This window comes from Dipodomys merriami, unplaced genomic scaffold (genome assembly GCF_024711535.1).
Source record: "Dipodomys merriami isolate MVZ:Mamm:240054 unplaced genomic scaffold, mDipMer1.0.p SCAF_19, whole genome shotgun sequence".
In the NCBI taxonomy this organism is placed as follows: domain Eukaryota; kingdom Metazoa; phylum Chordata; class Mammalia; order Rodentia; family Heteromyidae; genus Dipodomys; species Dipodomys merriami.
This window is the reverse complement of record NW_027203270.1, coordinates 5,281,558-5,293,637: the sequence shown is the minus strand read 5'-3', so window position 1 is coordinate 5,293,637 and position 12,080 is coordinate 5,281,558. Positions and strand designations below refer to the sequence as shown.

General features: G+C 40.9%; 1 protein-coding gene across 2 annotated transcripts in view; it reads right to left on the bottom strand.

Annotated features, from left to right (window-relative positions):
• Positions 1 to 11,129, bottom strand: part of Med13 (mediator complex subunit 13) — a 104,239-nt gene extending 93,110 nt beyond the window's left edge. For both annotated transcript variants that reach the window (XM_070027070.1, XM_070027071.1), the window contains exons 1-2: positions 10,982 to 11,129; positions 8,860 to 9,094 (exon numbers count right to left, since the gene is read on the bottom strand). In XM_070027070.1, the coding sequence (XP_069883171.1) occupies positions 8,860 to 9,094; positions 10,982 to 11,047 (301 nt within the window). In that variant the 5' untranslated portion in view covers positions 11,048 to 11,129. The remainder of the gene's footprint in view (positions 1 to 8,859; positions 9,095 to 10,981) is intronic.
• Between the last annotated feature and the right edge of the window lie 951 nt (positions 11,130 to 12,080).

The following is a 12,080-nucleotide window of genomic DNA, read 5'->3' as shown; positions in this document are numbered from 1 at the left end:
AATCACTTAAATTCATCAAGACGTCTAAGTATCAAGTTTCAAAGCTACTCCACAAGAAGCAAAAGGCAAGTGCTCTGTAGGTTATTATAAATTATTTATAAATTGCTTATAAATTATTTTTTCACAATATAAAATATAACCATGAAGGGATGGGGCTCAAGTGATAGAGGGCCTTCCCAGCAAGTATAATGCTCTGAGTTCAAACCCCACTACTGCCAATAAATAAAGCAAGCAATCCATGATATCACAAAGACAATGACTTGGTTATTAATAAAAAGGATACCTATTTATATAACATAGAAAATATTAAATACAGTATACTAAAAATGCCAGTTTCTGTTACTTTGTCCTAATTTCTCCCATCATTCAATCTGTTAAAAAAAATTCCTAATTAATAATTAAAATCAAAACATTGCATGTCTATCAGCATTTTTATTCATGACTAAACTATAAAACCAAATGATGAATAAAAAGGAAGTTGTTGGCACAAAGCCTAACAAGCAACTCATTATCATCCATTCTAGGTCTGATTTCAACCAAGATTCCCTTATTATTCAGTATATGATCTTCTACTTGGGGAAGAAATTTAATGACTAAAATTCTAAATGGCTTTTCTGATATAAGGAGGCCTAACTATCTTCACGATAGTGTCAATTTTGCCAATAAATGTAATGATTGCTCTTAGCTGACTTATTTTTAAAAATTCACTTTAAGCTGTCTATTCATGTAATTCAGAAAAATATTTTCACTCTATTTCATGTCTGTATAAAAGTGGCCAACAAATCCAACTACAAATGAGACGCTAGTTCGGCATTTAAAATGTTATTTTTAAATTGCTTAGTTCAAGTGTAACTAAAAATCTTTTTAAATTGCTTAGTTCAAGTGTAATTAAAAATCTTCCAATAGCACTTTTATCTTTATAAATACTTTCTAAATATGGGCTATCTTCATTATTTTTGACTCATACGGGGGGGGGGGGGGGGCAGGGGGTATGTGTGTGTTCGTCCTAGGGCTTGAACTCAGGACCTAGGCACTATCCCTGAGCTTTTTCGCTCAAGAGTAGTGCTCTACCATTTGAGCCACAGCAACACTTACAGATTTCAGTAGACAACTGTAGTTAAGAGTCTCACAGAACTTCCTGCCCAGGTTGGCTTTGAACCCTTATCCTATTATCTCAGCCTCCTGAGTAGCTAGGTAACAGGTTTAAGCCACCAGCACTCAGTTCATCAAATTAAAAATAAGCAACAAAGCCTATCTCATTTTTAAAAATGTATATTCTACAGCCATAGAAAATTGATACCTTAGGGCTGGAAAGGTGGCTCAGTGGTAGAGCACTTGCCTTGCATGACTGAGGCCCTGGGTTTGATTCCTCAGCACCACGTAAGCAAAAAGAAAAAAGCCAGAAGTGGCACTGTGGCCCAAGTGGTAGAGCGCTAGCCTTGAACTGAAGAGCTGAGGGACAGCGCCCAGGCCCAGAGTTCAGGCCCCATGACCAGACCAAAAAAAAAAAAAAAGAAAATTGATACTTTATATGCTTCTGAATAAGAGGCAACATGGCTTAAGAATGACACATGGTTTATATTCAGAACTCATACACCAAACAAGCAGAATAAACATTAACTAAAAAGCATAATGACAGTGGACTTTAACTGTATTATAAACTCTACGCCACTACAAAGGTTAATGTTGATGTTATTTTGTACTTTTAAGTTTTCCTAAATGACTATCAAGTCTTTCAAAGTCAAGTTTTTCAAAAAAGTTTTTTTTATGAGATAAACTTTAGAAAATGACAACATATGAGCGCTGGAAGCAAATGATTTTTAATATAATATTAAATAGGAAAGCTTTCTTACATTCAATCACATTATACATACTTATTTCCTTCCACTTAAAGCCTAAATGTTTGCAGGTTTAATTTTATTAAAGAAAATATTACTGTAGGAGAACAGGGAACTGACACAGTGACTTTATTTAAAATATATATATTAGACCTGTGTGTGTGCAAGCACGTGCGCACGCATGCACATGTGCTGATAACTAGGACTTTAACCAGGGCCAGGTACTGTTTTTTCATCTTTTTCACTCAAGGCTGGTACCCTACCACTGAAGCCACAGCTTCACTTCTAGTTTTGCTGGTTAATTGGAGATAAAAAGTCTCGAGAGTTTTCTGCCCAATCTGTTTTCTGTCTCAATCCTCAGACCTCAGCCTCATCAGTAGCTAGGATTACAGGTATGAGCCACCAGCATCTGACTTCACTTAAAATTTAAGAATGAATTTGCCTTCTTTTCCGAAACAGAGTTTAAGGGTTTAAATAAAAAGTTATGGTTCATTAAAGACCATTTAATGAGGATGAATACGGTTCAAGGAGTTTTTTTGTGTATATAAAAACCGAACAATGAAGACTGTTGAAATTGTTTTAGAAGGGGAAGAATAGGTGAGAGTGATAGAAGGTGAGGTTCATCACAATACATTGCATATATTCTTGGAAATGTCACAATGAAATCCCCTTTATACAACTAATATATGCTAATGTAAAAAAACAAAATGAACACCACAACACTGTGAATTGCTTTAACATTAAATCTTTAGAACAGCAGAAGGCTATATTTTCACATAAAATTATGAACATTTTATTTTACTTAAAAAAAAATCTCTAGGGCTGGGAAGGTGGCTCAGTGGTAGAGCGCTTGCCTTGCATGCATGAGGCCCTGGGTTCGATTCCTCAGCACCACATAAGCAAAAAGAAAAAAGCCGGAAATGGCACTGTGGCTCAAGTGGTAGAGCACTAGCCTTGAGCTGAAGAGCTGAGGGACAGCGCACAGGCCCAGAGTTCAGGCCCCACGACTGGACCCAAACAAAAAAAAAAAAGATCTCTACTTAAGTCCATAGCTTAATGATTTAAGACACAAAACATGGTTTAAAAAGTAATCACAATAGCCAGGTGCTGGTTGCTCACGCCTGTAATCCTAGCTACTAGGAGGCTGAGATCTGAGGATCACGGTCAAAGCTGGCAGACAAGATTAAAAGCCAGCAGGAAAGTCTGTGAGACTCCAGTTAACAACCAGAAAACTAAAGTGGTGCTATGACTCAAATGATAAGAGTGTTTGGCTTGAGCTAAAGAGCTCAAGGACAACACCTAGGCCCAGAGTTCAAGCCCCACACCCGACAAAAAATAATAATAATAATCACATTTAATTTTCAAAGATTTCTCATCCTTGCTCTTAAATTTTTATCTGCAGAAACCCATGGGAACTGAATGCTTATAGGGAGGGTCTTGCTCACAACTCCCACAGACACTAAAGTAAGAGTTTTATCTAAAACAAATAAGTATAGCCCACCTGTTGGAGTTTTCTAATGCCAAAAAAATCTCTCAAGTACAACTTCATCTATATGCAGGTGACTAAGCAATCAATACATTTTTCATTGCTAAATAGTCCTAGCCAGGTGCTAGGGTCTGATGCCTACAATGCTAACTATTCAGGAAGCTGAGACCTAAGGATTATAACTTGAAGCCAGCCCAGGCAGCAAAGTTTGGGAGACTTATCTCCAATTAACCATCAAAAAGCCAGTTATGTGGCTCAAGGGTAGTATGCCAGCCCTGAGCCCAAAAAGCTGAGAGACAGCACTCAAACTGAGGCAAAGTGCGTGCACATGCGTACACCCCCCACCCCCACCCCGTGGCTCATTGTATTAGTTACTCAGAAGGCTCAGATATAAGGATCAAGATGCAAAGACAGTGTGGGCAAAAAAGTCTGTAATATCTATCTCCAATAAAACAAAAAAAAAGCTGGAAGTGGAGCTGTGGCTCAAGTAGCAGAGTGCTAACCTTGAGCACAAAAGCTTAGGGACAGTTCCCAGATCCTGAGTTCAAGCCACAGGATTGACACAAAAAGGAAAGAGAGGGAAATAGGGATCTAATAATGCTCAATTAAGTCTTAAAGATTTTGTTTTGTTTTGTTTGGAGGGAGGGCAGTTTCACTTAGAAACAGAACCCAACTTCTAATATTTTGATGTAATAACCATAATAAAAATACTAAGATTTTGTACTTGAGATTATAAATGTGAAAAAGTAGAACTACACAGCCTATATGCTAATTAAGAGGTCTTTGTATCTCAAGACCAGCATTATAATATGGAGGGAAGGAAGTAGGGAATATAGCAGGCTGCCGGTGGCTCATGCCTGCAATCCTAGCTACTCAGAAGGCTGAGACCTGAGGATGGCGGTTCAAAACTAGCCCAGGCAGGAAAAATCCCATGAGACTCTTATCTAGAATTAACCACCAGAAAACTGGAAGTGGAGTTGTAGCTCAAGTGGTAGAGCGCTCGCCTTGAGCTAAGAGCTCAGGGACAGCACCCAGACACAGAGTGCAAGCCCCACTCTGACAAAAAAAAAAAAGTGGGGAACACATGACAAGTTTTTAACCTAGCCCTTTTAACCATAGCCTAATGAAGGGAAAAAAATCTGTATATGGAACTTAAATGTTTTTCTCCCCTTTTATGTATATCTTCAGAAAAATTCTATTTTTGTAATTTTTCTGTTGCTATTAACAAACTCTTAATCACGAATGTTACTTAAAAAACTTTACAAAGTATTTGGATACTGTGCCCAAATGTTCAAATACTAAATTTAAACATTTTTCTCCCTGAGGAAAGATGCTAAAAGATAAATCATCAGAAAAATTTTCTTATCAATGAAAAAACAATACAGATCAAACCCAGAAAAATTGATATACCCAGTATTTAGCATTTTTCTCAAATCTGTTATCTTTAAATATCTCCATGGTGACCAGCTGATTTTCTAAAAAGGAATCTTCTATAATTTTGTTAAACCATTAAAATATGCTAAGCTCAAGGCTCAAAAATTAGCATGGTAGGAAATACTATGTATTTCCTGAAAAAATAAAGATGTATAGATCAGTGTTTGTATTCAACAGCCATTTCCCATTCATAATCTATTCATTTAGCAAGTTATTACTGATTGCCTTAAGTTGGCAGAATCATTCATTTCCTAAACTTAAAGTTTAAGAAGTGGAGGTTTGGCTAAAGTGGCCTTGAGTGGAAAAAGCCCCTGAACCAGAACACTTTTTTGCCCAAAAAGAATATGACAAAGAAGAAATTCAGCAAATGAAGTCATCACTTAGTACTCTATAGAGGTGTGATTCAAGTGGTAGAATGCTAGTCCTGAATGAAAAAACTAAGAGCCAGAGCACTCATTGGCCCTTAGTTCAAGCCCCAGTACCAACAGGAGGGAGACAGGGAAAGAAAACTAAGCGATAGTTATGCAGTGATCCACACCAACCTTACAATTTATAAATCTAAAACCAGCCTAAAATAAAAATGTTATTTAAAAAATGCAAAGATGAAAAGTTAAAGCTATTCTGTACTTTTGCTATTGAACATTTTGATAGAAAAACTGAATATTTTAGCCAAGTGCTGGTGGCTCACGCCTGTAATCCTAGCTACTCAGCCTGGACAGAAAAGTCTGTGAGACTCTTATCTTCAATTAACCACTCAGAAACCTGGAAATGGCACAGTGGCTCAAGTGGTAGTGCTCGCCTTGAGCTGAAGAGCTGAGAGACAGCGCCCAGGCCCAGAGTTTAAGCCCCACGACCAACAACAACAACAACAACAAAAACCTGAAAACTCTAATTTCTCCAAAAAGGAGTGCTTTTTTTTCTTCCCCTACCAAAAAAGGGAGGGCAATACTATCACCAAAATCACACAAGCATTTCAGTAACAAGATGTGGTAGGTGCTAAACCAAACAGGACACTGACTATGAAGATCAGGCTCAGCTAAATTAACCGGCTTTTTAGTTACCACCTGGGTTCTTCAGTTCCCCTTTCCTGAATGCTACACCTCTACTTGGAACTCAGGATTGCCTCCTGCAGCTGATGCCACCCCTACTGTCCAGCTGCTCTCTTCTCAGGGGAGCTTAAAAGAAGGGAATAGAGTGCCGCAGATGGAAAGAAATGAAAAAGGGGTTAGCTAGAGAGACAGAGGAGGACTAATTACCCCAAAAGGGAGGCAGACGGTGTCCCTGGAGCAAAGAAAAGAGCAAGACAAATATACTCCATCTGAAAAGACCTTATTATTCTTTGAGATATGTCTGATTTAAGTAACAACATTCTACAGTAAATGACAGACTTAAAAAAGGCTAAAATACTATATAAACACCACTGACTCATAAAGTGAAACAGTTTAAGACTAACCTTAGAACAGTAAATATGATCAAATGTTACTCTTAATTTTATCTATTTTAATCAGTTCCACTTTGATGAAAAATTTTAAAGTTCACTATTCAATAACACGCATCAAAATGTGATAATAAACCTAAATTATTTCTACAAAATTAGTTTCATCAAATTCCATGAACAATATCTACATTAAAGTGCAAGTACTGCCATTTTTGAAAATTATGCTAAAGACTAATGTAGAAAAGAAGTTGTAAACTGTAACTTAGTTTTGATCAAGAAAAAATATCTCACTGATAACAGGAAATCTAGAAAAGAAACCATACCTACATGTTCACCTTTAAGAATATTAGTCCTACTATGTTGTCTGAATATTACATATATAAAATTATCTTCGATCTGCAAAACATATTTCATTCCCTCCATTAAAAAAAAAGGTTCATTCAGATGCTCTGCCAAGTATCAAGTCAGCATTATACTTGTTTGTTCAGTGTAGTATCAGGTACCAAACCTAGGCTTGATCATTCCAGGCAAAATCTCTACCATTGAGCTACAACCTTAGGAGCACTAGTTTTAACAACAATTGTTTCACTAAAAATCACAATCTACCAGTAATTTGTAGTCTATCAAGATGAAAACAAACAATGGATAGGTATAACTCAGTGACAGAGTACTTGCACAACATACATATGGCACTGGGTTCAATTCTCAGCACTACAAAAGACAAAGACTCCAAACATTTTAGTGAGGTAATTTTATAATCAATTAAAGACTAAAGTAACTCACACATATCCAAGCCAATGAACAGGAAAAGAAGCTGGTAGCCTTAGCTTTTGATCTTACAAGTAAAAAGCCTTATCTTACTAAACCTACTAAGGAATTTTATATCTTGACACATATATGTTTATATATATATATATATATATATATGCATCATATCCATGTTCAATACAAATATATAAAACATCACTGTACATATTTAGCACTACATTACATAGTTAGAACTAAAGACTAGGCATTCCAACAGTCATCTTCTTAGGAAGGCTGCAACTTGTCTTAAAAATAACACTAAAAATTATGTTTATTAAAAGGCAAAAACATTCATTAAATGTGAAACACATACATTTCCACACAAATGTTGGTCTTTGTGAGTACTAGTTCAAGACACAGACACTTGGATTACATTTCATCCAAAATTAAAACAGATCCTGTAGGTCAGACAGCAACAGAAGCCTCAAGAGAACTCAATTTCATGTAAGAATGCTTTTAAAAAATTTATCTCAGGGGCTGGGAAGGTGGCTCAGTAGTAGAGAGCTTGCCTTGCATGCATGAGGCCCTGGGTTCGATTCATCAGCACCACATAAGCAAAAAGAAAAAAGCCGGAAGTGGTGCTGTGTCTCAAGTGGTAGAGGGCTAGCCTTGAGCTGAGGGACAGCGCCCAGGCCCAGAGTTCAAGCCCCATGACTGGCAAAAAAAAAAAAAAAATCTCAGAACCCTAAAGTTAACTGTGAAGAATTAAAATCAAACTAACTTGAAGTATTTCATTCCTTGTAGCACACAACTAACCATTTACATTCCATAATCAAAGATTCATTTAACAGGGAGTCTTAACAATCTAAACTAAACACAGCTTCAGTAATTATATGGAGGGCATTTGGTACTAAAAGAGACTAAGAAGAAAGTAATCATATTCACTTGTTCACAGTAAAATTATTTCTGTGTAACCTTTGGACTAATGACCTTTTTTCCTATAGAAGTTGAGACAGCACTTGCCTCATGTTAAAATAATCTTTGACTGGACAGGATCTAAAAATCTTCCAAATATAAAAAAAAATTAAATAGGGCTGGGAAGGTGGCTCAGTGGTAGAGCGCTTGCCTTGCATGCATGAGGCCCTGGGTTCGATTCCTCAGCACCACATAAGCAAAAAGAAAAAAGCCGGAAGTGGCGCTGTGGCTCAAGTGGTAGAGCGCCAGCCTTGAGCTGAAAAGCTGAGGGACAGCGCCCAGGCCCAGATTTCAGACCCCACGACTGGACCCAAAAAAAAAAAAAAATTAAATCAACATATATCTTCAGGTGTAACTAAAATAACAATCACAAAAAACAGTAACAATTTGTTCAAAATGAACTACTTGCAAATATGGAAATGTCACAATGAAACCCACTTATGTTACAAATGTATGCTAATTAAAAAATGAAATAAGAAACAATAAAAACTACTTTAAAAAATACACCTAGAAAGCTTAATGTCTAGATAATCCTAAGCCTGTACATTCATGCAAAAAGACAGCAGAGATATTATATAACTATGTTAGAAACATAATGATCTCATATTCCATTTTTCTTAGGTTAACATAACATGCTTTCCTTGGGCCCAAATGTTTATGAAAAGTTAAGAAAGGAGGTCAAATGATAGAGGGAGAAAGTAATCCCAGGCTTATAAAGTCTCCCATAACACAAAAGATAATTTAAGTAAAATAAAATAATCATGGTGAAATAAACATGTAGGGCAGTATTACTGTCTAACTTCATTGAGCGCGCGCGCACACACACACACACACACACACACAAACACACACACACACACCTACCTACCTACCTACCTACCTACCTACCTACCTTACTCTGTAATTCAAATCAATAGTTAAAAATGTTAAATTGCTTTCACCTGATAAGTCATGGTGAATAAGGTCAGCAAAATTGGGGTCTTCACCCCACCAAAATATCCACAATTCTCTTCTTCCAGGTCTTTGATCTCGCCGCCAAACACCTAGTACATCTGCCTTAAGGCAGCGACTAAAACTGCTTAAAATGGGGTCTTCTTCTGTCACAGGAAACAGAATAGGAGCAGAGGTTGGGCCTTGCCATACATATCGTTTCCATTTAATTCCGGTCAAGTCAGCCTGAAGGAAAGAAAACATGGTTTTTATTATTGCATATTCAAAGTCAAAAGTACTCATTATAAATTCCCTGATTTCATTAAGACATTATCATCTTTCAATGGGTGTTTATGTCACTAAAAATAGATTGATGAAAAAAAAACAACAAAAACTAAAAACAATTCTGCTAATTCAACCAAAAAATTTAACAGTAACAGCCAAAATACCAACATGTCACTGAATAGCATAACAACAAACATAATTTGAACAGAATAGAAATGATGTTAAATATGCACATGCACTCTAATACTTCCTCTCTGTCCTAAATTCTATTCTAACTGTTCAGTTACATTGAACCAAACTGAAAATTCTTAAAGACCCATCATTCCAAGTCTGTTCTAATGAAAAGACATCTAAACAACTCCTGAAACAAAAATCCCTTAAAAAACAAAAACTCCACACACTCCTTTAGGAAAAATCAAGTGGCTGTTTCCAAGGAACTGTCAGATTTGTGGTAGTCTGTCATTAAAGAACCTGATCCCAAAGATTGAGCTGGAGAAGACAGAAATGTTAAAATTTCTGTATGTCTTATTACATCTTAAGAGGCTGATGAATGGATATTGTCAAGAAAACCAACCTAAGATCTCCCTTTGGTGTCATGAAAGAAATTCAACAAAGGGAATTCAATAAAACTCTAATTTAAAGATGGAAAGCATACGGTGCCAGAAATGAAACTGCTGAAACATGACTGGCAGTTTACACTTGCCAACTACTTGTGCTCCGCCCACTTAATTCACTTACATCTCATATACTCAATATTTCTCATAGTACAGGGTAAAATGAAAAAGAAAGTCACACAAAACTTTGAGTCATTGATAAAGCTAAGCTATTGTCCTATAGAGGATGCGAAATTTGCAACAGTTGGTACTTTCCACAAAAGTCTGAGCAGTTGGATGATACCGGACCTGGGCCAACCTACACAATCGTCCCTCCTACATCCAGCTTCCCCAGACCTTTCATTTCAATAAAACAAGGAGCAGCCTGCTCAAAATAGTCTAAAAAAAGAAAGCAAAACAGACAAATATAGAACATTTAGTGCAAAACCACAGCACCTCCTCCACTAACTCCCTCCACATTCACAAAAACATAATGTTCTAATAAAAGCAAGATGGCTAGAAATTGACCAAATGGCAAAGTGTTTTCAAAAGTTGAAAAAGAAAATAAATGTCATGGCATCTACCGATTGTTGTTTTTTTTTTTTACTCGAAGATCTGAAGTTTGCCACAGAGCCACGCAGGAAAACTAACCCTGTATTAATTGGATTCGTACAGGAAAAAAATAAAAATTAAAAATGTCCAACTAATTGGGTTTGTAGTGTCTAAGTTTTTTTTTTGGGGGGGGGGAGGGAGGGTGGAGGTCTTGGTTCTTAGGAGAAACCAAATGAGCAAGGAAAAGGCAGAAAGCCAGTGGCGTGGTGGCGATCCTAGTGTGAAGAAGAGCTCCGGGTTTAATACGGAGGAAAGCGAGAGTTCAGCAAAAAAAAAAAAAAAAAAAGGAAAAAAGAAAAGGCAAGGGCAAAAAAAAAAAAAGCCCACACGGAGGGACATGTTCGTGTCTGGCCCGATCAGGAGCCCAAGTTGAGGACAAGACTCGGATGGAAAAAAAAAAAGTCCAAAACAAGCCAAGGGGGGGGGGGGGGGGAGAGAAAAAAAAAAAAGGCCAGCGTCCTCCAGCAGCGCGGCGGGCGGCGGGCGGGCGGCGGGCGCTGTCTCCTCCACCAGGCCGCCGAGGCCGGGCCTAGGCCGGATCGGGCATCGGGATCCGACCCGGCCCCCTCCCCCCCTCCCCACACGGTCCCCGGGCGCCCCCCGCGGCCGCTCCCCCGCCCCCGCCCGGCGCCCCGGCACTCACCAGGCAGAAGAGGTTACAGTGACAATCTTCCAGGCTGGCCCCGTTCTGCACGAAGGAGGAACTCATCGTCCCTCACAGCAGCCGCCGCCGGCGCCACAACCCACCATCCGCCATTACCGCCGCCTCCGACCAGCGAGAGAAACACAGACACCGGGGAGGGCGGGGGGGTGGTGGTTGGGGGGGCGCTGGAAGAGGAGGCCGCCGGGCCGCCCGCCCTCCCCACGCACCCCCCCGCCGCCGCCGCCGCCGCCGCTGCCGCTGCCGCCGCGGGCAGCCCGCGCCGCCCGGCCGGCCTGCCGGCTCCCAGCCGCCCGGGGCCGAGGGCCGGAGGCGGGAGGCCCGCGCCGCCCCGCGCCGCGCTCGCCGGGCGAGCCGGACTGCGGAGCCCGCGGACGGACGGACGGACGGACGGACGGAGCGGCGGCGGGCGGGCGGACACTCGTCCCTCTCGGGGGGACTGAGGGGATGTGCGCCCCCCTTCCACAACAAAAAATCACAGATCACGCAATAAACAGCCAAAAATCGAGTCCGAGGTGGGAAGGAACCCCAGCTCCGGAGGCTTCTCCCGGGCGAGGCGGCCGCCGCAGAGGGGCGGGAAGGGCGAGAGCCGGGAGCGCAGCGCAGGCCCCCGGCCCGGCCGGCGGCGGCGATGTCCTTAAGCCCTGAGTCTCCTCAGCGGCGGCGGCGGCGTCTGCGGACTCAGTCCATCCTCCGGCCGTGTGTCCGTGTCGTCCCTGGGCCAAGCCTGCCGAACGTCTGCTTCTCGGGCGGCCTCACCGCCTGGACGCCGTAGTCTCCCCCATTTTGTGGGCCCAGCGGGCGGTGTTTTTCCCCCTTTAATCCGAATTCACGGGTTTTCCCTTCGCTTTAATGGCGGCCACAGGGACCAGCTCGCCCTCTCCGCTCGCCCATTGGCCGCCTGGAGGTCACGTGGGCCCGGGCTCCGTGGGGAGGGGGGAGAGGAGGGAGGGAGGGAGGGCTGGGAAGCTTTTCGGCCGAGGCGGTGAGCCCCGGGGACCCGACAGCCAAGCTGGTGGCTACTGAGACAGCGCCATCTGCTGGGCGCCCCGGCCAGTGTAAAGTGACCCGGGCTTTGGCC